General features: G+C 50.7%; 1 protein-coding gene across 2 annotated transcripts in view; it reads left to right on the forward strand.

Moving 5' to 3' along the window:
• Positions 1-27,009, forward strand: part of LOC140396998 (inositol polyphosphate-5-phosphatase A-like) — a 46,683-nt gene that overhangs the window by 15,472 nt on the left and 4,202 nt on the right. For both annotated transcript variants that reach the window (XM_072486020.1, XM_072486021.1), the window contains exons 5-15: positions 3,709-3,772; positions 6,453-6,556; positions 7,353-7,405; positions 9,799-9,915; positions 10,999-11,083; positions 11,969-12,064; positions 13,310-13,384; positions 13,477-13,550; positions 18,542-18,653; positions 23,647-23,700; positions 26,482-26,523. In XM_072486020.1, the coding sequence (XP_072342121.1) occupies positions 3,709-3,772; positions 6,453-6,556; positions 7,353-7,405; positions 9,799-9,915; positions 10,999-11,083; positions 11,969-12,064; positions 13,310-13,384; positions 13,477-13,550; positions 18,542-18,653; positions 23,647-23,700; positions 26,482-26,514 (867 nt within the window). In that variant the 3' untranslated portion in view covers positions 26,515-26,523. The remainder of the gene's footprint in view (positions 1-3,708; positions 3,773-6,452; positions 6,557-7,352; positions 7,406-9,798; positions 9,916-10,998; positions 11,084-11,968; positions 12,065-13,309; positions 13,385-13,476; positions 13,551-18,541; positions 18,654-23,646; positions 23,701-26,481; positions 26,524-27,009) is intronic.

Raw genomic sequence — 27,009 nt, forward strand, 5'->3', positions numbered from 1 at the left:
CGCTTCTCGTCTCGCGTAAGTCATTGTGCGCTACAGGGGGACCTTTGGGACGAGTCAAACCCAAATGAGTAAGAGAGTTGGAGAGAGGGCACGCTGATTGCTAGATTGATCAAGCTGCAGATTTTTCCTGAAAGAGACAAAAGCGAGATTCCCGAATTTCGGACCAGAGCAACAGGAGGACTGGCCTCTGATTGGTTGGGGAGTCGCCTCCAATTGGTCGTGGGGAAAGCGACTCAGAACTATCGGTTCCTCCCCATCTGATGATTGGCTAATTCAACTTGGGAGTTAGCTAATTTGGGGATGGTGACTCCCAGGGCGAACATTCCCCCCAAGGTGAGCTGGCACTCGAGGAGGGAGAGAGAGAGAGAGAAAGGGCTGCGAGCTGGGGAAACATATGGCTGACAGGATTATGATCCATCCAAACAAACGGATTGTCAAATTTCGGGGGAAAACAATGATCTCAGTTGACTCCGGAGAGAGACTTGCCTCTGGTCATTTCCAAAGCCTCTCTGTTTTGGTTTGACCCGGGCGGGAGCCATCGCGGTTTGACATTGAGGAGAAACCATCATGGCCTCTTTGTGTCGCATTGCATGCTGGGTAGGGGTACGCCACCCGGCAAATGGCAAAACCCATTGGAGGACGTACAGCGGTGAGGAGGCCTTGGGGACAGCGATTCTGACTCGCAGAGGCCCAAGGCCCACCTCGACAACCAGGGAAGGTGTGTTAGTTAAAAAGGCGGCCAAACAGGTGGAGGATCAAATCCTCGCCGCGCACGCCGATCGTAGATGGGAGAGGGCAGGAGAGATTCCTGGTCACCCATGAGGTGGAAAGCAAGTTGGAGCCTCCCTCATCATTGTCCGTCGCTCCGGACTGCACGTAAAAGAGCGTGTTGCTGTATGACTCCCTGAGGTGATGTGTGACACAGATGCCAATTAGCACGCAGCAAAGATCCCACAACGAGAGGGCCCGCCAGATAACCTGCTTCCCCGGCATTGGGTCAGGGGATAGATAGGGGCCGAGGAAACCATAGGGCCCCCATATCCCTGGCTCTGGGATCTGGCTCTCAACACAATGAATTGAGCTGGAGATTTAAATTATCGATCCTTTCATGTGTAACCCATTAATACAACGAGCAGACCGATCTAGATGTGACGGTGAGCTCGGAGCGATTAAAAATTGGGTACCCCGAAAGAATATTCCGTTAATTTCGAGTCCCGTGTGCATTTTGGAATGATTCCCCATTTACTTTGGGGATTGGTACAAGTTAGCCGGTGTTTACCTCACTTACCGATTCCAATCTCCCCGCCCCCCACATAAGAATGTAATTTGGAGCCATTATTGCTTGTTTAGCCCACCAATTTTTATTAAATTTGCGCACGCTCTGAATGTTTGATTCATGTGGCGAGCGATTTGCCGCACGGGACTTGGACGGGAGGAGAGGTTGTTTATTTTAACATACGTGCTGTCGGGTACGTCAGTGGCAAATCGTCCAAGACGTGACTGATCATGTTGGGGACCATCCAAGTTAACTGTGCTGGCTAGGGGTTATAAATGAGTCGCTAAGGACAGCACGGTGGCGCAGTGGGTTAGCATTGCTGCCTCACGGCGCCGAGGTCCCGGGTTCGATCCCGGCTCTGGGTCACTGTCCGTGTGGAGTTTGCACATTCTCCCCGTGTCTGCGTGGGTTTCGCCCCCACAACCCAAAGATGTGCAGGGTAGGTGGATTGGCCGCGATAAATTGCCCCTTCATTGGAAAAAAATGAATTGGATACTGTAAATTTATTTTTAAAATGAGTCGCTGTCTTATTCCAACGTGGAGGTGTTTGCGGAGATAGGGAGGGACTGGGGAGAGGTAGGGCTGTGAGAATACCAAGCGATCTCAGGACATGAATTAGTATTGCAAACTGAACCTCCGATGGGGCAAGCAGGCAGTGCCTGTCAGCAAGCACAACGATGGGCGAATGGGTACTTGGACGAGCTACGGTGTGTCGGACAGCGGGGAGGGGAGGAGGCACTGGAAGAGAGCGCAACACGGTAGCATAGTGGTTAGCACTGGGCAACACGGTAGCACAATGGTTAGCACAGTTGCTTCACAGCTCCAGGGTCCCAGGTTCGATTCCCGGCTTGGGTCACTGTCTGTGCGGAGTCTGCACGTCCTCCCCATGTCTGCGTGGGTTTCCTCCGGGTGCCCCGGTTTCCTCCCACAAGTCCAGCGACGTGCAGGTTAGGTGGATTGGCCATGATCAATTGCCCTTAGTGTCCAAAATAAATGTTAAGTGGGGGTTGCTGGGTTACGGGGATAGGGTAGATACGTGGGCTTGAGCAGGGTGCTCTTTGTAAGGGCTGGTGCAGACTCGATGGGCCGAATGGCCTCCTTCTGCACTGTAAATTCTATGAATCTATGAGTGGAGTCCAGAGGGAAAGAGGGAAGGGTTTCAACATTTTGGGAGATTCAATTCAGGTGGGAGGTATAAAATAAATGGCAAACCATCAGGAGCATAGAGACACAGAGAGATCTGGGCATGCGGGTCCACAGATCTTTAAAAGTGGCAGCACAGAGGGAAATGGTGGTAAAGAAAGCGTATGGCATGCTTGCCTTCATAGGACGGGGTATCGAGTATAAAAGCTCGCAAATTATGTTACAGTTATATAGAACGTTGGTTAGGCCACATTTGGAATACGGTGTCCAATTCTGGTCACTGCACTACCAGAAGGACATGGAGGCTTTGGAGAGGGTACAGAAAAGGTTTGTTGCCTGGTATGGAGGGTATTCGCTATGAGGAGAGATTGAATGAACTGGGATTGTTCTCCCGAGAGAGACGGAGGCTGAGGAGCGACCTGATAGAAGTTATGAGGCATATACGTAGGGTGAACAGTTGAAGGCTTTTTCCCAGGGCGGAAATGACAATTACAAGGGGGCACAAGTTCAAGGTGAGGGGGGGGGATAGGTTCAGTGGAGATGTGCGGGGGATGTTTTTTACACAGAGGGTGGTGGAGGCCTGGAATGCGCTGCCAAGTGAGGCGGTTGAGGCAGATACGTTAGCGACCTTTCAGACTTATCTGGATAGGCACATGAACAGACTGGGAGTAGATGGGTACAGGTGGTCGGTCTAGATAGGACATGAGATCGGCGCAGGCTTGGAGGGCCGAAGGGCCTGTTCCTGTGCTGTATCGTTCTCTGTTCGAACATCTGGGATGCGGCAAAGCGTCTGGATGGAGGTGGTGCTGAGCCATTAATAGGTGGTGCCGGAGATTTGAGATTGGAGCCAAATTGAAGGCCAATCCTGCATTGCCCAGAGGTTAAACTCCAGACACCGCTCCCTGCCTCCATCTCCAAATGGCGGGCGTCTGAAAGCCCGAATATGGGCTCGTCAAAGTGCAGCGCTCCCTCATTACTGCGCTGGGAGCCTCAAGTCTGTGAAGTGACCCTTGACCTGCTGCCTCAGGGCAGTGGGTGGTACCACGGAGGCACATCTGGGGCTGAATCCCCAGATGGGGCGGAGGGGGGGCATAGGAAGAGGCAAAGAGGGCTCTTTAAGGGCTTTCCAGCACTGCTTGTGGGCCAAGAGAAGAAACAGGGACGGATTATTCTCAGAGAGATTATCTGTCCAAACTTGACGTCATCCTTAAAATGCCAGCGGGCCGGTTGAATGTGCATGTACCACTGAGCTTACCATGTTTCAAACCTGCTCCTGTCCATTCCCTCAGGCCCTGGGCAGTATGTACTTTCTGCATCAATCGATTCAAGACATTTACCAGTTTGACTTTAAAGGTAATTTTTACAGTTTTACTATGGCTTCCAAACTTTCTGTCTCTCTGTTACTTCCTGTCACGCCCTGGTGGGGGGGTTTCCACATTGGGGGGTTCCCCCCCCCCCCTCCCCACCGCCCTCCCCACCGCCCCCCCCCCCCTCCCCACCGCCCCCCCCCCCTCCCTTCCTGCTGGCGGGATCTTCCCACCCCACTGAATGCTGGGGGATTTTGGACGTATCTTCAAATCTGTTGTCGGAAAACGCATAACAGCAGAGGCAGGAGTTCTCGGCATCTGGCCCTCTCTCTGGCTCTGTCTGCCTCTCTCTCTATGTCTCTGCCTCTATCTCGGCCCCACTCTCTGTGTCTCTGGCTCTCTCTGTCACTCTGTCTCCCTCTCGTTCTCTGTGTGTGTCTCTCTCGCTCTCTGTCCACTCTCACTTTCCCTCTCTCTCGCTCTCTCTCTCTCTGTGACTCTTTCTCTGGTCTATTGCTATCTCATTCTCTCTCTCAGAATCTCTTGCTGCCTCTGTCACTCCTCCTCCTCTCTACTGGGGCTGTTTAGCACACTGGGCTAAATCAGCAGCACGGTTCGATTCCCGTAACAGCCTCCCCGTTCGATTCCCGTAACAGCCTCCCCGAACAGGAGGTGGCGACTAGGGGCTTTTCACAGTAACTTCATTTGAAGCCTACTTGTGCAAATAAGCGATTTTTCATTTCATTCTTCCCTTCCATCTTTCTCTCCCTCACTCTCCAGCTCACACCCACTCTGTCTCTCTCTCTCTTCCCCCCCCTCGGTTTCTCCCTCATGCTCCCTCTCCCTGTCAGGAGCCCCACCTCTCTCTCTCTTTCTTGCTCTCTGTCTTTCCCCATCTCTCTCTCTCTGTCTTGCTCCCTCTGTCTCTCCCTCCCTCTCTTTCTGTCTCTCACTCTCACACACTCTCTCGCATGCCCCCTCTCTCTCTCACACACACACACACTCTCACACACACACTCTCTCACACACACTCTTACACACACACTCTCGCTCACACACTCTCACACACTCCCTCTCGCACACCCCTCTCACACACTCTCTCACTCACACACACTCTCTCACACACACACTCACACACACACTCTCTCACACACTCACACACTCTCTCACACACACACACTCACACACACCCTCTCACACTCACACACACCCTCTCACACACACTCTCTCACACTCACACACACACACTCACACACACACACTCACTCACACACTCACACACACTCTCTCGCACACTCACACACACACACTCACACACACTCTCTCACACACTCACACACACTCTCTCACACACTCACACACACACACACACACACTCTCTCACACACACACACTCTCTCACACACTCACACACACACACTCTCTCACACACACTCTCTCACACACTCACACACACTCACACTCTCTCTCGCATGCCCCCTCTCTCACACACACACACACTCTCACACACACACACTCTTACACACACACTCTCTCTCAAACACTCTCTCACACACTCTCACACACTCCCTCTCGCACACCCCTCTCTCTCACACACTCTCTCACTCACACACACTCTCTCACACACTCGCTCACACACACACTCTCTCACACACACACTCACACACTCACACACGCACTCTCTCACACACTCACACACACACTCTCACACACACTCTCTCACACACACACACACACACTCTCTAACACACTCTCTCTCACACACACACTCACACACACTCTCTCTCTCACACACACACACACTCTCTAACACACTCTCTAACACACTCTCTCTCTCACACACACACTCTCTCACACACACACACACTCTCTAACATACTCTCACTCACACACACTCTCTCACACACACACACTCTCTAACACACTCTCTCTCACACACACACTCACACACACTCACACACACTCTCTCTCACACACACACTCACACACACTCTCTCACACACACACACACACACACTCTCTAACACACACTCTAACACACTCTCTCTCTCACACACACTCTCTCTCACACACTCACACACACTCTCTCACACACTCACACACACACTCTCACACACACTCTCTCACACACACACACACACACTCTCACACACACTCTCGCACACACACACACACACTCTCTAACACACTCTCTCTCACACACACACTCACTCACACACACTCTCTCTCACTCACACACACACACACTCTCTAACACACTCTCTAACACACTCTCTCTCACACACACACTCTCTCACACACACACACACACACTCTCTAACATACTCTCTCTCACACACACTCTCTCACACACACACACACTCTCTAACACACTCTCTCTCTCGCACACACACTTACAGTGTCTCCCCAGGCTTTAGAATTGTAACAATGAGAAAACTGCGAGATGGTTTGAAACCGAACGGGAACCATGGTGCGAGACCTCTGACCAGGAGCATGCTCCTCCAAGGACACAAATGGAAAATGTCATTCGCCGCTGGGACCCCTCTGGAGACAATCATTTTGATTTCAATGTCGGGAGAATGGTTGAAAGGTTTACGGATGACGTGAGAATTGCCTGTGTGGTTGAGAGTGAGCTGGAGAGCTGGAGAATGAAGCCTCGTGACGTGTCTGTCCTTCTAGAGAATAAGGAACTGAACTCTCTCTCTCTCTCGCCTCCTTCCATCTAGTTCAAAGCTACAAGGAGGTTCAGGGAAAAGAGGTGCACACTACGTCGCTGCATAACAACAGTATGATCGAGAAAGAAAGATTCAGCCAGGACTTCTGGCCTGAGGTAAGGACAGAGCAACCAAGATGGCGTCTATCTGCGTGATATCTCGGTAACAAAGCAGCAAGAATCCCTTCAGGGCTGAAACCCTCCTCAAACTGTATGTGGGCATCGCCCTTTGCCAGCATTTATTGCCCATTCCTAACTGCCCCTCGAGGAGGTGGTGATGAGCCGCCATCTTGAACCGGTGTGGTGTAGGTACACCCACAGTGCTGTTAGGGAGGGAGCTCCAGGATTTTGCCCCAGCGACAGTGAAGGAACGGCCGATATATTTCCAAGTCGGGGTGGTGGGTGACTGGGAGGGGAACCTCCGGGTGGTGGGGTACCCAGGTATCTGCTGGCCTTGTCCTTCTAGATGGTAGAGGTCGTGGGTTTGGAAGGTGCTGCCTAAGGAGCCTTGGCGAGTTGCTGCAGTGCATCTTGTAGATGGTACACACGGCTGCCACTGTGCGTCGGTGGTGGAGGGAGTGAGTGTTTGAGGATGGGGTGCCGATCAAGCGGGGCTGCTTTGTCCTGGGTGGTGTCGAGCTTCTTGAGTGTTATTGGAGCCGCGCTCATCCAGGCAAGTGGGGAGTATTCCATCACACTCCTGACTTGTGCCTTGTCGATGGTGGACAGGCTTTGGGGAGTCAGGAGGTGAGTTACTCTCCGCAGGATTCCCAGCCTCTGACCTGCGCTGGTAGCCACAGTATTTATATGGCTGGGTCCAGTTCAGTGTCTGGTCAATGGTAACCCCCAGGATGTTGATTGTGGGTTGACAATGTTGCCACACCTTTACCGATAACACCTCTATCTTCCCTAGTTTAAATGGTCTCGGAAAGGCTACATTCGAACCCGGTGGAGGCTCCAGAACCGGTATGATGTCTTCCTTCTCTAACTTTGATCGTTTTTCTGTTTGTGTGTTAAACCACATCCAACTCCTACCCTGAGGAGAGACAGCTCCGGGCTCGGGAAAACCGTGAGGTCTAGGCCCATCCCAACCTGGCGAAATCCTCAATCTGACAGCTGTCGGCTAGTCTCCACCTCCTGGAAGCCACTCAGTCCATCCTGGCTATGCCAGTCCTCCTGCCCGGCATTATTTCTCTCGGGATAATTTCCAGTTCCCTATCGAAGGCCTCAATTGAATTTGCCTCCTCCACGCTCTCAGGCAGCGCATTCCAGATCCTCACCACTCGCTGCGTTGAAATGTTTTACCTCACGTCGCCATTACATAGAAAATAGAAACAGGAGGAGGCCATTCGGCCCATCGAGTCTGCTCCGCCATTCATTATGATCATGGCTGACCATCAAGTTCAATACCCTGATCCCGCCTTCCTCCCATATCCCTCGATCCCTTTAGCCCCAAGAGCAAAATCGAATTTCTTCTTGAAATCACACAACGTTTGGGCGGCACAGTAGCACAGTGGTTAGCACTGCTGCTTCACAGCGGCAGGGTCCCAGGTTCGATTCCCCGCTGGGTCACTGTCTGTGCGGAGTCTGCACGTTCTCCCCCGTGTCTGCGTGGGTTTCCTCCGGGTGCTCCAGTTTCCTCCCACAAGTCCCGAAAGACGTGCTTGTTAGGTGAATCGGACATTCTGAATTCTCCCTCCGTGTACCCGAACAGGCGCCGGAATGTGGCGACTAGGGGCTTTTCACAGTAACTTCATTGCAGTGTTAATGTAAGCCTACTTGTGACACTAATAAAGATTATTATTATTTCGGCTTCAACTACTTTCTGTGGTAGCGAATTCCACCGATTCCCCGCTCTCTGGGTGAAGAAATTTCTCCTCACCTCAGTCCTAAAAGGTTGACTCCTTATCCTCAAATTCTGGCCCCTAGTTCTGGACTCCCCCACCATCGGGAACATTCTTTCTGAATCTACCCTGTCCGATCCTGTTAGAATTTTATAAGTTTCTCACTCTTCTAAACTCCAATGAATATAATCCAAACCGACTTAGTCTATCCTCATATGACAGTCCCGCCATCCCAGGAATCAGTCTGGTAAACTTTCGCTGCACTCCCTCCGTAGCAAGAACATCCTTCCTCAGATAAGGACCCCAAAACTGCGCACACTACTCCAGGTGTGGCCTCACCAATGCCCGATACAGTGCTGTAACCTTGATTAAATTTACCATAGAATTTACAGTGCAGAAGGAGGCCATTCGGCCCATCAAGTCTGCACAGGCTCTTGGAAAGAGCACCCTACCCAAGGTCAACACTTCCACCCTATCCCCATAGCCCAGTAACCCCACCCAACACTAAGGGCAATTTTGGACACTAAGGGCAATTTATCATGGCCAGTCCACCTAACCTGCACATCTTTGGACTGTGGGAGGAAACCGGAGCACCCGGAGGAAACCCACGCACACACGGGGAGGATGTGCAGACTCCGCACAGACAGTGACCCAAGCCGGAATCGAACCTGGGACCCTGGAGCTTTGAAGCAATTGTGCTATCCACAATGCTACCGTGCTGCCCTCAATTTTCTCTCAATCTTCTCTTCGCCAAGGAAGGCACTCCGAACCTCGCCAATCTATCCCCGTAACTGAAGTTCCTTATCACTAGAACTATTCCCCTAAATATTTTCCGCAACCTCTCCCATACCCTCACATCCTTCCTAAAGCTAAGGAACCCCCGAGGGGGTACCTATACATGAGGGTGGCACAGTGGTTAGCACTGCTGCCTCACAGTGGCAGGGACCAGGGTTCAATTCCGGCCTTGGGCGACTGTCTGTGTGCACGTTCTTCCCGTGTCTGCGCGGATTTCCTCCGGGTGCTCCGGTTTCCTCCCACAGTCCAAAGATGTGCAGGTTAGGTGGATTGGCCACGATCAATGGGCGGGGTTTGGAGTGGGGTAGTGGGCCTAGGTAAGGGTGCTCTTACAGAGGGCCGGTGCAGACTCGATGGGCCGAATGTCCTCCATCTGCTCTGTAGGGATTCAATTCTATGGAGACATTAAGCACCATCTGCCATCGTCAGCAACTGTAAAAGATCCCATGATGCTTTCATGGTCGAATGTATTTTGAACAATTGTTAAAAGAAAGGCCAGGTGATCTGACCGGGGGTGGATTTTTAGGGATATTTCTGGAAACTTCTGTAACCAGATACAACAGTGGCTTGCGAGGGACACTTCCCTACTCGAAACCCTGGTTACATGAATTGCCCGGGCCTTGTATCCAGGCAGCTACTCTCTAGTTAGCAATTCTCCCAATTTTTCCATTTCCACGTACTCTCTTCCCAAAACTGACTGACCTATTTTTCCCATGACAGCATCTTTGACCTGGTGAACATCCATCTTTTCCATGATGCCTCTAACCTTATCGCCTGGAAGAGTCCATCCACATTCCCAGGAAATAGGCGCAAGGCACTGGGACATGTCCTCAGCAGGTAGGTGTTCCAAATACAAAGTTTACCATGTCCTTATGCCTAGGATGTGTACCTTTAATTTGCGATAAAATGGAGGAATGAAAGGGGTCATGTGACCAGTTCTTAATTCTGCCCGACAACAAGCTTGGGTGGCTTTGTGGCTAAAGATTAAAGGGGGAGTCCAGGTTGTTTAACTGGGAAGAAGATGCAAGATATTCACACCTATGGACAATGGCAAGATCACACTAGCTGACAGTGGGCAGACTGAATCTCCAAGTCTAACAGGAATGTTATATTTTATAAATGGAGGCTGGTTTAGCTCAGTGGGCTAGACACAAACGTGTCTAGCCCGGTGCAACAAACGTTTGTGTCTGGTTTGTGATGCAGAACAAGGTCAGCAGCGCGGATTCAATTCCCGTACCAGCTGTGAATTCTGAATTCTCCCTCTGTGCACCCGAACAGGCGCTGGAATGTGGCGACTAGGGGCTTTTCACAGTAACTTCATGGCAGTGTTAATGTAAGCCTACTTGTGACAATAAAAAGATTATTATGATAAATGGTTATGCTTCAACCCATAGAACTATAGAATTCCTACAGTGGAGAAGGAGGCCATTCGGCCCATCGAGTCTGCCCCAACCTACTGAAAGAGCACCCCACCTAGGTCCATTCCCCTGCCCCACCCCATAACCCCCTCTAACCTGCATATCTTTGGACTGTGGGAAACCGGAGCACCCGGAGGAACCCACAAGAGGAGAAAGCGCAAAATCCACACGGACAGTCACCCAAGGCCGGAGTCGAACCAGGGTCCCTGGCACTGTGGGGTAGCAGTGCTAACCACTGTGCCACCGTGCCGCCTTGTCCATTTAACTGACCACTTAATTCCTAGAGAGAATGGAGTTGGGGATCCAGAGGATAGCTGATTAGCTTGTCTGCCTGGATACAAAGCCCGTGTGACTCATGTAACCAGGCAAACCACTGTCTTCTAGTTACAAGGTTTGTTTAAGATGTCCCAAATAGTCACACAGTAAGTCAGCCCGTGAGAATTAGGGGGAGGGAGATGGGGAAAAAGAAGAGAAGATTACGTACTCCATATTCTTTTTTCAGGATTACAGACGCCCGCTATGAAAAGGTGCCCTTCTTAATTTTTGGAGATTTCAATGTGCGCCTGGACACACAGAGAGTGGTTGAGGTAACTTCTTGAATTGCTGTGCTCGATATTCTGTACAATGGAGACCCCAGGGGGCGCCGGTGCAACAAACGCAATTCCTGCTCACTCCAACTGCATAGAATTCCAGTTGAACTAAACCCTTCCCAAAAATTCCAATAAGCATCAATTGTGCACTCCTCCCTCATTCCTGTCACCGAGCTAACTTCACATTCATATCCCTCATGTCCATGGGCTTCAACTTTGATCTAAGTCTGCACTGACAACACCTTTTGAAAGTCTATGTACACCACATCAACTATGTCACCTTTGTCTACACTCCTCGAGTTCAATTATTCCGACGTGCTCCCAGCTGGTCACCCACATTGTCCGCTCTGTAATAATCTCAACCAAAACTCTGCTCTACGGTGTCTTAACTCGCACTGAGCCCCCCCCCCCCCCCCCCCCCCCCCCCCCACCCCTTTCCTCTATCACCCCCTGCGCTCGCTGACCTATTCTGGCTCCCGATCGAGCAATTTCAAAATTCTCATCCTTGATTTCGAATCCCTCCATGGTGTCATCTCTCCGTATCTCCTCCAGCCCCTCACCACCCTCTGAGATCTCTACGTTCCTCTGATTTCCCTAAACTTTAGCGTACCCAATTATTTTTGGGAGAATGTGCAAACTCCACACAGACAGTGACCCGGGGCCAGGATTCGAACCTGGGTCCTCGGTGGCATGAGGCGGCAATGCTGGAATCCCCTCTCTAAACCTCTCCGAACCCTCTTAACCTGGCTTTAAGACATTCGCTAAAACTCTTATCTCTTCAGCCAAACTTTTTACCACCTCACCTAATATCTCTTGATGTGACATATTTTGTTTTAGAATGTATTCTTGTTATAATCCGCTCTCTTTGTCTTTGTTCCTTAGACTCTCTGTAGCACGGCATCCGTGGAAACCATACTAAATGGGGAACCTGAAGATGTCAAGAAAGTTATCTTTCAGGAGAGAGGCAATGATCATAAGGTATGGTCAAGACTTTTTTAATGTTTCCAATTAAGGGGCAATTTAGCATGGCCAATCCACCCACCCTGCCCATCTTTTTTGGGTTGTGGGGAGTGAGACCCACGCAGACACGGGGGAAAATGTGCAAGCTCCACAAGGGACAGACAGTGACCTGGGGCCAGGATCGAACCCTGGTCCTTGGTGCTAACCACTGCGCCACCCTGCCGCCCTACGTATGGCCCAAACTTAGCATGCATTATTCCAGAGGGGAGATTTGCAGTGTGCTTGAAGCACTCACTCTCTCCTCTGGGACACATCTTGGCCGAGAGAGTACTGTGTGTATAGTTTGCTTTGTAAATACGTACATTTCTCTACGCTTCTCGTTTTGGACTCTTTTGTGGACGCTAAATTGGCGACGAGGATGGAATGTTGTCAACTGCTCTATACCTATGGGGAGGGACCATTTAGCCTTCCCATGAGCCTCGTGGAATGCGAGCCTCCCTGCTAAGGGGTGGGGGTCCATTAGCTGGCCCAGATAGGAGCCATGCATGGGTAGTCCCAGCTGGGACTTAGAGACAATGGTGTTTATTGATCACTTTGTAAATACAAAAACTTTCTCTATGCCTCTCGTTTTGGACTCCCCTGCGGCCGCTGAAGCCCACATTTATTGCCCATCACTAATTGCCCTTGAACTGAGTGGCTCGCGAGGCCAATTCAGAGGGGCAGTTAAAAGTCAACCATGTTTGCAGTGGGGCCTGGAGTAGGGACAAACCGTCCAGGTGGAAATAAAATGTAAAATGTACGTTTCTCTACGCTTCTCATCTTGGACTCTTGTGGATGCTAAATTGGCGACGAGAACTGAGGTTGGTGCTCAAATGCGCTGCCTCCACGCTCCACGCCCATTTGCCCATCGCTATTTTTCTTTTTGCAGCTCCCTGTGATGGCCCCAAGCGACTGTCCTCCCCACCAAGGGGGCGTAGTGGCAGTGCCAGCCTGTGCCCTCCCTTTTCCCGGTGCCCGCCCTCTTCCCACACGCCCTGGGCATCGCTCGACTTTCCCAGGGCGTGTCTCCGCTGGCCAGGCAATCAACGGGCTCCTCAAAGCCTTGACCAAACCTGACCTTCCGTGGCTCGGTGTCATATTTTATTTCGTCATGCTCCCTGGAGCATCTTGGGAAGTTTCCATTGTTGACATGGGTAAGGTACTGGGCAGATTTCTTCCTGTCAACCAGTTTAAAGCAATTGTCCCTTTCTCTGCAATGTTCAGGTGCTGTTGAGGATCGAGTCAAAAACCTTTGACTATTTTGATCAGGGCGTCTTCCGACACAACAACGGAAAAGCTGTGCGTAAACCCAAATCCCATTTGTTTTCCTGACTTTCCCATGCCCGACCTTCCCCACCTCCCGTTAACCCTCCGCCTCTCTCTCTCATTAGCTTTTAGAATTCGACCAGGAGTTGACTACATTCTTCAACGAAATCTGCGAACTGGACATTGAGTTCCCTCCGAGGTAGGCGAAGACGAAAACGGGGAATATAATTTGAGGGTGGCAGCAAAAGAGAGGGAATGTCGTCGAAGCTGTTCCTCTTGCCCGCATCAGGATCAATGCAAAAATGTCAAATTTCAAAGGGAAATTTTGTATTCTTGCAAATCCGTTCTGATGAGTCCAAGGTGAAATGTTTTGATCGCACGTGTCTTTTCACAACAATAATCAAGCTCTGTACTAAAAGGATAAAAGTTGCACACACCCAATTGGTCAAAGTGTCCGAGGGATGCCCCTGCCACAGAGATAATTAAATATGTTAATCTGTTGAATATTCATTTATCCCTTTAAAGAGTCATCGTAACATATACACACAAAAGGCCTTTCGGCCCAGCGCATCTGTGCGGTCAAAAACAACTACCTAACTTTTCTAATCCCATTTTCCAGCACTTGGCCCACAACCTTGGCATCGCAAGTGCACATCTAAATATTTCTTAAATGTTGTGAGGGTCTCTGCCTCCACCGCCCTATCAGGCAGCGAGTTCCAGATTCCCACCACCCTCTGGGGCAAAACATTTTTCCTCAAATCCCCACTAAACTCCCTGCTCCTGACCTTAAATCTCTGCCCTCCGGTCATTGATCCCTCCACCGAGGGGAATAGCTTCTTTCTGTCTGCTCTCTCAATGCCCCTCATAATTTTATACATCTCAATCATGTCCCCCTCAGTCTCCTCTGCTCCAAGGAAAACAACCCCAGTCTATCCAATCTCTCTTCATCACTAAAACTCTCCAGCCCAGGCAACATCCTGGTAAATCTCCTCTGCACCCTTTCCAGGGTTATCACTTCACTCCTGTAATGTGGATTCCAGCACTGCGCACAGTACTCTCGCTGTGGCCCAACCAACGTTTTATACACTTCCAGCAGAACCTCCCTGCCCTTAAACTCTATGCCTTGGCTAATAAAGGCCAGTATACCATGTGCCTTCTTAACCACCGTATCCACCTGATCTGCCAGCTTAAGGGACCACTGTGCGTGCACACCAAGGTCCCTCTTATAAGACCATAATACATAGGAGCAGAATTAGGCCACTCGGCCTATCGAGTCTGCTCCGCCATTCAATCATGGCCGATATTTTCTCATCCCCATTCTCCTGCCTTCTCCCCATAACCCCTGATCCCCTTATTAATCAAGAACCTATCTATCTCTGTCTTAAAGGCACTCAGTGAATTGGCCTCCACAGCCTTCTGCGGCAAAGAGTTCTACGGATTAACCACCCTCTGGCTGAGGAAATTCCTCCTCATCTCTGTTTTCAAAGATCGCCCCTTTAGTCTGAGATGGCGTCCTCTGGTTCTATTTTTTTCTACAAGTGGAAACATCCTCTCTACGTCCACTCTATCCAGGCCTCGCAGTATCCTGTAAGTTTCAATAAGATCCCCCCTCATCCTTCTAAACGCCAACGAGTACAGACCCAGAGTCCTTCCTCATACGACAAGCTCTTCATTCCAGGGATTATTCTTGTGAACCTCCTCTGGACCCTTTCCAAGACCAGCACATCCTTCCTTAGATACGGGGCCCAAAACTGTTCACAATATTCCAAATGGGGTCTGACCAGAGCCTTATACAGCCTCAGAAGTACATCCCTGGTCTCGTATTCTAGCCCTCTCGACATGAATGCTAACATTGCATTTGCCTTCCTAACCTGCACGTTAACCTTAAGAGAATCGTGAACAAGGACTCCCAAGTCCCTTTGTGCTTCTGCTTTCCGAAGCATTTCCCCATTTAGAAAATAGTCTATGCCTAAATTCCTCCTTCCAAAGTGCATAATCTCACACTTTTCCACATTGTATTCCATCTGCCACTTCATTGCCCACTCTGCTAGCCTGTCCAAGTCCTCCTGCAGCCCCCTTGCTTCCTCAATACTACCTGTCCCTCTACCGATCTTTTTATCATCTGCAAACTTAGCAACAATGCCTTCAGTTCCTTCTTCCAGATCATTAATGTATATTGTGAATAGCTGTGGTCCCAGCACCGACCCCTGAGGCACACCACTAGTCACCGGTTGCCATCCTGAAAAAGACCCCTTTATCCTGACTCTCTGCCAGTCAGCCAATCCTCTATCCATGCCAGGATCTTACCCTTAACACCATGGGCTCTTAACGTATTTAACATTCTCCTATGCGGCACCTTGTCAAAGGCCTTCTGGAAATCCTGGGTGATTCCCAGGGTCCGACCATTGTCATATTTTCCCTTGCCCTGTTTGTCCTGCCCACACTTATCCGGATTGAATTCCATTTACCACTAATCAGCCCATAGAATCATAGAATCATAGACTTTACAGTGCATAAGGAGGCCATTCGGCCCATCGAGTCTGCACCGGCTCTTGGAAAGAGCACCCTACCCAAGGTCCACACCTCCACCCTATCCCCATAACCCAGTAACCCCACCCAACACGAAGGACAATTTTGGACACTAAGGGCAATTTATCATGGCCAATCCACCTAACCTGCACATCTTTGGACTGTGGGAGGAAACCGGAGCACCCGGAGGAAACCCACGCACACACGGGGAGGATGTGCAGACTCCGCACAGACAGTGACCCAAGCCGGAATCGAACCTGGGACCCTGGAGCTGTGAAGCAATTGTGCTATCCACCTGACCAGCCCGTTTAGCACAGGGTCAAATCGCTGGCTTTGAAAGCAGACCAAGGCAGGCCAGCAGCACGGTTCAATTCCCGTACCAGCCTCCCCGAACAGGCGCCGGAATGTGGCGACTAGCGGCTTTTCACTGTTACTTCATTTGAAGCCTACATGTGACAATAAGCGATTTTCATTTCATTTCATTTTTCACATATCCTCCTGTAAGGCTATCCTCTTCACTATTTACCACCCCACCAATATTCATATCATCCGTGAACTTCCTGATCAACCCTCCTACATTCAAGTCTAAATCGTGTATATAAACCACAAACCACAAGGGCCCGAACACTGATCCCTGCGGGACTGCACTGGATACAGGCTTCCAGTCAGAAAAACACCCCTCGACCATCTCACTCTGCTTCGTCGGATAATTCTGGATCGAATTTGCCAAATTGCCTTGAATCCCACAGGCTCCAACCTTCGCTATCAGCCTCCCATGTGGAACCTTATCAAAAGCCTTGCTGAAATCCAAGTCGACGATGTCAAATGCATTTCCCACATCTACACACCTGGTCGCCTCTTTGAAAACTCAATCAAGTTGGTCAGACATGACCTCCCCTTAACAAAACCATGTTGACGGCTCTTGATTAATCCCTGCCACTCCAAAAGCAAATTTATTGTCTCTCAGAATTGCTTCCAGTAGTTTCCCCACCACTCAGGTTAGACTGGCTGGTCTGTAGTTCCCTGGTTTACCCCTTCCTGAATAATGGTCCCACATTGGCTATCCTCCAGTCCTCCGGCACCTCTCCTGTGGCCAGAGAGGAATTGAAAATTATTGTTCCTAGCTTTCTGAGCAGTAGTGTGCCCAATAGAACAAAGAACAATACAGGACAAGAACAGGCCCTTAGGCCCTCCAAGCCTGTACCGGTCATGATACCAACCTTTGCCAAAACCCTCAGCACTTCCTTAAATAGGTGTTGCGTTTCCCGTTTTCCCCATGCACAGCCTCATCCACGACTCTACTGCCTGAGTCTTAACCTGCACCAATTAGAGTTGGTGAGGGAAATTTATCTGAAAACCCTCTTCCCTCTACGCGACACCTATCCCAGTCTGTATTTGGACAATTAAAGTCTCCCCGTTGTAACTACTCTACAATTCATGCGCGTATTTCTAATTGCCTTGAAGATTTACTCCTCTGCATTCTTCCCATTCGACAGGCAAGCAATGTAACTTCCATCTTCTTTGTTCCTTTATTCTGGCTAAATAGATTCTGCCCTTGAGACGCCTCCGAGACACCCTGGGCTGGATTTTCCGATTCTGGGGCTATGTCCTCACTCCAGCATGGCAGACAAACTGGCGCAAAACGGCCATCGATTCCCCGTTTGGCTGTGGGCTATCATGTCGGCAGCGTAGAGCACCCAGCTCTAGTTGCCGCTACACCATGAGAATTGCTGGGTCCTTGGCCGCGCATTCGCACAGCTGCGGCCACCCACGGACCCCGCCCGCAAAATAGTACCCCCTCCCCTTTGGCCAGCTTGCCACAGACCACCCACCCACAGTGCCCCCCCCCCCCAGCCCTAATTTCTTTTGTTTATAAATTTAGAGTACCCAATTAATTTGTTCCGATGAAGGGGCAATTTAGAGGCCAATCCACCTACCCTGCACATCTTTTGGGTTGTGGGGGCGAAACCCACGCAGACAAGGGGAGAATGTGCAAACTCCATGAATCCTCCAACCCCAATTTGGATCGCTTTACTTTCCCCCTTCCTCTAAACCCAGGGCTGTCTACCCCTCCCAATATTCCGTGTACGTTGGGACACTGTCCTCGGTTTGTCTCCTGGTTCCTGCACCCCTGTCACGCAAGGTTAAGCTCTTCCCTAAAGTAAATCACCGCACAGCAAATTGGCACCAGCACTGTTCAGGTACAACTCTATATGGGGCCCGTACATGTCCCCCAGAGCCGATCCTATTATCCCAGGAATCTAAAGCCCTTCCTCCAGCTCCACATTTCCAGCCGCGTACTCATCCTCCTATTTTTATACCCACTTGCTCTTGACACTGGGAGAACTCCTTTTGAGTTCCTGTCTCTGTTCCCTTCTTCGCTCCCTCAATTCTGACTTTATCCCTCACACCCTTCCTACCAGACAAGCAAGCAATGTAACGTCACGTTTTCTGTTCTCCAGCTCCCGCTAAATGCCCCTCTGGGACGCCCTCTTTCTCCATCGCTGCCATGCCCGCCTTAGTCAATACCGCCACCTTTCCTCCCCCCCCCCTTCTCCCTCCTTCTGTCTATCTTGTTGGTACTGCTGTGCGACAATCTAAATCTTCCCCGCGGAGGAGCTCACTTAGTCTAATAGCGAGAATCTTGTACCTCCTTTCCAGTTACCCGTACAGCGAGGTCAACACTGAGGGAACACTGTACGCAAACACTCGCTGCCCAGCTTGGTGCGACCGTATTCTCATGTCGCCCTCTGCCAATGAGGTGGTAGTAAAGGTAACAATTTCCTCTAAATTTGCTCAGCTGATTCCTGGGTTGTAGGGGGCTTGTCTTAAGAGGAAAGATTGGGGCAGGCTTGGGCCTGCATCCATTGGAGTTTCGAAGAACGTGTGACCATCTTATTGCACAGTGGCGCAGTGGTTAGCACGGCTGCCTCACAGCGCCGCGGTCCCGGGTTCGATCCCGGCTCTGGGTCACTGTCCGTGTGGGGTTTGCACATTCTCCCCGTGTCTGCGTGGGTTTCGCCCCCACAACCCAAAGATGTGCAGGGTAGGTGGATTGGCCACGCTAAATTGCCCCTTAATTGGAAAAAGAAGAATTGGGCACTCTGAATTTATTTTTTAAAAAGAAATATATAAGATCGTGAGGGGTTGAGGGGGAGGAGGGTGCGGTGGATTCTGGGAGGATGTTTCCCCCTGGTGGGGAAATCTAGACCGGGGAGGTCGCAGTTTCAGAACGAAGGGTCAACAAGGGGGGGTCAAGGGTTATGGGGAGACAGGCAGGAAGGTGTTGAAGGGCGGAGCAGGCTCGAGGGGCCAAGTGGCCTACTCCTGATCTGTGGTTCAAATACAACATCCCTTGCTTGCAGCAACTTAGAACAGTCGACAAAAAAAATGTCACGAGATGTCTTGTGGGTAGGTGGACGTTAAGTACACCATGAGGGAAGAAGGCGTCGGTGCGGGAAAGAGGTGGACTTTTATTTTGTTTCAAAATGGAGGAGAATGGGGTCCTGGGGACGCAACGCCAGAGTATGGGGAATAGGCAGCGAAATTAGGATCACCAATGAATGGAGACTCACAAGAGTCTTTTCTCTTGAAAAGGGGCGGTTGATGGGGTGACCTAATCGAGCACTGTAAAATTCTGAAAGCTTTTTGACGGCGTGAATGCAGAGAGAATGTTTCCCCTTGTGGGGGGAGAGCGTAACTACAGGTCGTTGATATGAGATAGTCACCGAGAAATCCGATCGGGAATTCAGAAGGAACCTCTTCACCCAACGAGTGGGGTGAATGTGGTAGTCGTTACCACACTGGGTAGTTGAAGTGAATCGTGTAGATGTGCTTAATGGGAAACTAGACAAATATATGAGGAAGAAGGGGAATAGAGGTAGGTGTAGATGAGGAAAGATGGGTGGAGGCTCAAGTTGAAGAAATAAGATATAGAATCAATACAAAGACCAATTATCTACTTTATAAAACTCATAGATAGGGTGTAAATGATTGAGAATCTAATGAACCCAACCTGATCAATTGTCTTGAATATTTATCTACCTATCTATCTATCTATCTACCATCTGTTTATCTGTCTGCCTGTCTGTTTATCTATCTATCTATCCCTCATCTCTCTATCGCCATCTCTCGCTATCTCTCTCTCTCTCCACCTCTGGCTCTCTCATTCCCCCCTCCATCTCTCGCTCTCTCTCTCTCCATATCTCATCATCTCACTGTCCATCTCTCACAATCACTCTCTGTCTTGCTATCTCTCTCCCTCCATCTCTGATTATCCTTCGCTCCATCTCGCGCGATATCGCTCCCTCTCGATCTCGCGCTATCTCTCTCTCCATCTCTCGCTGTCTCACTCCCCCACTATCTCACACTGTCTCTCTCTCCATCTCTCACTATCTCTCTCTCTCCATCTCGCGATATATCTCTCCCTCCATCTCTCTCCCCCTCCATCTCTCGCTATCTCTCTCCATCTCCCCCTCCATGTCTCGCTATCTCTCTCCATCTCTCACTATCCCTCTCTCCATCTCTCGCAATCTCACACCCCCTCCATCTCTCACTATCCCTCTCTCCATCTCTCGCAATCTCACACCCCTTCCATCTCTCACTATCCCTCTCTCCATCTCTCGCAATCTCACTCCCCCTCCATCTCTCACTACCTCTCTCTACCTCTCTCTATCTCTGCCCTCCATCTCTCGCTATCTCACTCCACCCTTCATCTCTCGCTGTTTCTCTCCCCTCCGTCTCTCACTACCTCTCCCTCTCCATCTCTCGCTATCACTCTCCCTCTCTCTCACTCCGTCTCCATCTCTCGCTATCTCTCTCTCCATCTCTCACTATCTCTTCCTCTATCTCTCACTATCCCTCTCTCCATCTTTCGCTATCTCTCTCTCCATCTCTTGCTCTCTCTCTCTCCATCTCACGCTATCTCTCTCCCCATCCATTCCCCACCATCTCCCTCCCTCTCCATCTCTCACTCCCTCTCTCCACCTCTCGCTATCTCTCTCCACCCTCCATCTCTCACTATCTCTCTCCCCTCCATCTCTCGCTATATCTCCCTCTCCATCTCTCACTATCTCTCTCTCCATCTCTCACTATCCCTCTCTCCATCTCTCACAATCTCACTCCCCCTCCATCTCTCACTACCTCTCTCTACCTCTCTCTATCTCTGCCCTCCATCTCTCGCTATCTCACTCCACCCTTCATCTCTCGCTGTTTCTCTCCCCTCCGTCTCTCACTACCTCTCCCTCTCCATCTCTCGCTATCACTCTCCCTCTCTCTCACTCCGTCTCCTTCTCTCGCTATCTCTCTCTCCATCTCTCACTATCTCTTCCTCTATCTCTCACTATCCCTCTCTCCATCTTTCGCTATCTCTCTCTCCATCTCTTGCTATCTCTCTCTCCATCTCGCGCTATCTCTCTCCCCATCCATTCCCCACCATCTCCCTCCCTCTCCATCTCTCACTCCCTCTCTCCACCTCTCGCTATCTCTCTCCACCCTCCATCTCTCACTATCTCTCTCCCCTCCATCTCTCGCTATATCTCCCTCTCCATCTCTCACTATCTCTCTCTCCATCTCTCACTATCCCTCTCTCCATCTCTCGCAATCTCACTCCCCCTCCATCTCTCACTACCTCTCTCTACCTCTCTCTATCTCTGCCCTCCATCTCTCGCTATCTCACTCCACCCTTCATCTCTCGCTGTTTCTCTCCCCTCCGTCTCTCACTACCTCTCCCTCTCCATCTCTCGCTATCACTCTCCCTCTCTCTCACTCCGTCTCCATCTCTCGCTATCTCGCTCTCCATCTCTCACTATCTCTTCCTCTATCTCTCACTATCCCTCTCTCCATCTTTCGCTATCTCTCTCTCCATCTCTTGCTATCTCTCTCTCCATCTCGCGCTATCTCTCTCCCCATCCATTCCCCACCATCTCCCTCCCTCTCCATCTCTCACTCCCTCTCTCCACCTCTCGCTATCTCTCTCCACCCTCCATCTCTCACTATCTCTCTCCCCTCCATCTCTCGCTATCTCTCCCTCTCCATCTCTCACTATCTCTCTCTCCATCTCTCACTATCCCTCTCTCCGTCTCCCGCAATCTCTCTACCCCTCTATATCTCGCTATCTCTCTCCATCTCTCACTATCCCTCTCTCCATCTCTCACTATCTCTCTCTCCATCGCTTGCTATCTCTCTCTCCATCTCGCGCTATCTCTCTCCCATCCATTCCCCACTATCTCCCTCCCTCTCCATCTCTCACTTCCTCTCTCCACCTCTCGCTATCTCTCTCCACCCTCCATCTCTCGCTATCTCTCTCCCCGCCATCTCTAACTATCTCTCCCTCTCCATCTCTCACTATCTCTCTCTCCATCTCTCACTATCCCTCTCTCCGTCTCCCGCAATCTCTCTACCCCTCTATATCTCGCTATCTCTCTCCATCTCTCACTATCCCTCTCTCCGTCTCCCGCAATCTCTCTACCCCAATATATCTCGCTATCTCTCTCCATCTCTCACTATCCCTCTCTCCATCTCTCACTATCTCTCTCTCCATCTCTCGCTATCTCTCTTCCCAAACCATCCCCCACTACTGCCTCCCCTCCATGTCTCACTATCTCTCCCCACCTCTCACTATCTCACTCCACCTCTCGCTATCTTGCTCTCTTTCTAGCCTTCTATCTACCTGCGAGGGAGGGCGGTGTTGTTGACTGTGTCAAAGGTTTGAACACGAGACAGCCACGCATGGGGGGGGGGGGGGCGACTGTGACCTTGATGAGGGTCGATTGTGACCTTGACGAGGGCCGACTGTGACCTTGATGAGGGCCGACTGTGACCTTGACGAGGGCCGACTGTGACCTTGATGATGGCCGACTGTGACCTTGATGAGGGCCGACTGTGACCTTGACTAGGGCCGATTATGACCTTGATGAGGGCCGACTGTGACCTTGACGAGGGCCGACTGTGACCTTGATGAGGGTCAACTGTGACCTTGATGAGGGTCAACTGTGACCTAGATGAGGGCCGATTGTGACCTTGATGAGGGCCAACTGTGACCTTGATGAGGGCCGACTGTGACCTCGATGAGGGCCGACTGTGACCTTGACGAGGGCCGACTGTGACCTTGATGAGGGCCGTGTCGGGGAAAGAAACCTGATTGGAGGATTTTCCAGAGGGAACTGTGGGAAAGACGGAGGCCTGTATTTGGTGTGGAGAGGGGGCCAATATGTCTCAGGCCCTGGGGGAGGAGAGAGGGGAGGGTCAGGAGATGGGATGGGATCACTTGAAGGTCAGAATTGAAAGAGGAAAGATTTCTTCTGCAGATTCCCAACTGCAGGAGGGATAATTGAAACTAAATTTAGCCCAGACCTAATATTCTTAACCTGCAACATTATTGAATGTTTCGCCCACTATTCCTCAAATTAAACTGCACATTGAGAGGAAGTGTTAAACTTCAGGAAAGGTCCATTGGTGGGGGCAGCTTTGAGGCGCTGTGGGCTTGATAGAGGCCTTTCACTGGCCCTATGAATGCTGGGAATGCAAGGCCTCCATTGCAGCCTTGTGTTTAACAGAATGAAAATGTGTACGGTAGCTCTTAGGATTGTGAGCTTGTGGCTGGAAACACTCAGCGTGGATTCATTTGGGCCTTGTGGGTGCTTTTCAATTGCCCAATGAGCGCCAATTGTGAGATCAGCTGACTCTTCAAAGTCCTGGAGGTCCTGGCCATGTAGGCGCTGGAGTGTAAACATGCATTGTGATCATTAATATTTATTGTATTTCAGGGGAAATATGCTTACAACCTGATGGGGTTTTCTGTCTGCATGGGTGACCATAAGGTAAAAACGATCGGTATTAGCGACTGCAATCAATCTAAAGATAGAAAGTAAAGCTCCCTCTACACCGTCCCCATCAAACACTCCCAGGACAGGCACAGCACGGGGTTAGATACAGAGTAAAGCTCCCTCTACACTGTCTCCATTAAACACTCCCAGGACAGGTACAGCATGGGGTTAGATACAGAATAAAGCTCCCTCTACACTGTCTCCATCAAACACTCCAGGACAGGTACAGCACAGAGTTAGATACAGAGTAAATCTCCCTCCACACTGTCCCCATCAAACACTCCCAGGACAGGTACAGCACGGGGTGAGATACAGAGTAAAGCTCCCTCTACACTGTCCCCATCAAACACTCCCAGGACAGGTACAGCACGGGGTGAGATACAGAGTAAAGCTCCCTCTACACTGTCCCCATCAAACACTCCCAGGACAGGTACAGCACGGGGTTAGATACAGAGTAAAGCTCCCTCTACACTGTCCCCATCAAACACTCCCAGGACAGGCACAGCACGGGGTTAGATACAGAGTAAAGCTCCCTCTACACTGTCTCCATTAAACACTCCCAGGACAGGTACAGCACAGAGTTAGATACAGAGTAAATCTCCCTCCACACTGTCCCCATCAAACACTCCCAGGACAGGTACAGCACGGGGTTAGATACAGAGTAAAGCTCCCTCTACACTGTCCCCATCAAACACTCCCAGGACAGGTACAGCACGGGGTTAGACACAGAGTAAAGCTCCCTCTACACTGTCCCCATCAAACACTCCCAGGACAGGTACAGCACGGGGTTAGATACAGAGTAAAGCTCCCTCTACACTGTCCCCATCAAACACTCCCAGGACAGGTACAGCACGGAGTTAGATACAGAGTAAAGCTCCCTCTACACTGTCCCCATCAAACACTCCCAGGACAGGTACAGCACAGGGTTAGATACAGAGTAAAGCTCCCTCTACACTGTCCCCATCAAACACTCCCAGGACAGGTACAGCACGGGGTTAGATACAGAGTAAAGCTCCCTCTACACTGTCCCCATCAAACACTCCCAGGACAGGTACAGCACGGGGTTAGATACAGAGTAAAGCTCCCTCGACACTGTCTCCATCAAACACTCCCAGGACAGGTACAGCACGGGGTTAGATACAGAGTAAAGCTCCCTCTACACTGTCCCCATCAAACACTCCCAGGACAGGTACAGCACAGGGTTAGATACAGAGTAAAGCTCCCTCTACACTGTCCCCATCAAACACTCCCAGGACAGGTACAGCACGGGGTTAGATACAGAGTAAAGCTCCCTCTACACTGTCCCCATCAAACACTCCCAGGACAGGTACAGCACAGGGTTAGATACAGAGTAAAGCTCCCTCTACACTGTCCCCATCAAACACTCCCAGGACAGGTACAGCACGGGGTTAGATACAGAGTAAAGCTCCCTCTACACTGTCCCATCAAACAATCCCAGGGCAGGTACAGTACGGGGTTAGACACAGAGTAAAGCTCCCTCTGCACTGTCCCCATCAAACACGCCCAGGACAGGTACAGCACGGGGTTAGATACAGAGTAAAGCTCCCTCTACACTGTCCCCATCAAACACTCCCAGGACAGGTACAGCACCGTGTTAGATACAGAGTAAAGCTCCCTCTATACTGTCCCCATCAAACACTCCCAGGACAGGTACAGCACGGGGTTAGATACAGAGTAAAGCTTCCCTCTATACTGTCCCCATCAAACACTCCCAGGACAGGTACAGCACAGGGTTAGATACAGAGTAAAGCTCCCTCTACACTGTCCCCATCAAACACTCCCAGGACAGGTACAGCACGGGGTTAGATACAGAGTAAAGCTCCCTCTACACTGTCCCCATCAAACACTCCCAGGACAGGTACAGCACAGGGTTAGATACAGAGTAAAGCTCCCTCTACACTGTCCCCATCAAACACTCCCAGGACAGGTACAGCACGGGGTTAGATACAGAGTAAAGCTCCCTCTACACTGTCCCATCAAACAATCCCAGGACAGGTACAGTACGGGGTTAGACACAGAGTAAAGCTCCCTCTACACTGTCCCCATCAAACACTCCCAGGACAGGTACAGCACGGGGTTAGATACAGAGTAAAGCTCCCTCTACACTGTCCCCATCAAACATTCCCAGGACAGGTACAGCACGGGGTTAGATACAGAGTAAAGCTCCCTCTACACTGTCCCCATCAAACACTCCCAGGACAGGTACAACACGGGGTTAGATACAGAGTAAAGCTCCCTCTACACTGTCCCCATCAAACACTCCCAGGACAGGTACAGCACGGGGTTAGATACAGAGTAAAGCTCCCTCTACACTGTCCCCATCAAACACTCCCAGGACAGGTACAGCACGGGGTTAGATACAGAGTAAAGCTCCCTCTACACTGTCCCCATCAAACACTCCCAGGACGGGTACAGAACAGGGTGAATCAGACACATGCCCATCCACAATCATCGGACATCTCGCCCATTCAGGGACAACGTTACCTGGTCCGTGTGTTCTTTGGGTTGGCGGCCGAGTTAATTAGCCAGAAAACTAATTGCTAGTTTTTTTCATTGAAGTGCATCTCCTCGCATTCCTTCTGAAAAACATGGCTGCCTATTTGCGCCATGTGCGAACTCACAAACAGCAAATGTGGGAACGAGGCCAGCCACTAGACCATGGCCGACACTGTTCGTTTACATTGTACTGCCGTAAGGAACTCTAAACTCTCTTGTTTCTCTCTCTCTCTCTCTCTGCCTCTTCCCTCTCTCCAGCCCGTGTTCCTGTATTTCCAGCTCACAGATTGAACAATAACGGTAGGTGCCTATGCCGAGATTCTGGGTATTCCTCAGTCGACCAATCGTCAGACTGGCAATCCATCTGCCCCCCTGCCTTCGATATATTTTTTATTTCTTCGCCCAATTGCTCAAACCACCACCGTTGTATCTCGTCCCACTTGCGTTTTTCTTGCCGAATTCCCCACCACCCTCGTAACCTTATGTCAGCAAGCTTTAACGTTGAAATTTGGCAATTACTTGGGTTGCCTCCCTGGGACCGCAAATTCCAAAGATTGGCCACTTTCTGACTGAGGAAATGTGTCCTCGCCGGGATTCAAAATGGCCGCCCTCCTACTCTGAGACAACAGTCCGTGAGCGCCCCCACCCCGTGCACCCCCGATTTTCCAGCCTGGGTAAACGTTTTCTCTGCGTCTGACTGCCCTGTCAAGCCCCTGAACATACAGCGCAGAAGGAGGCCATTCGGCCCATCGAGCCCGGCACCGACCCACTTAAGCCCTCACCTCC

Source organism: Scyliorhinus torazame, chromosome 20 (assembly GCF_047496885.1).
Source record: "Scyliorhinus torazame isolate Kashiwa2021f chromosome 20, sScyTor2.1, whole genome shotgun sequence".
Classification (NCBI taxonomy): Eukaryota; Metazoa; Chordata; class Chondrichthyes; order Carcharhiniformes; family Scyliorhinidae; genus Scyliorhinus; species Scyliorhinus torazame.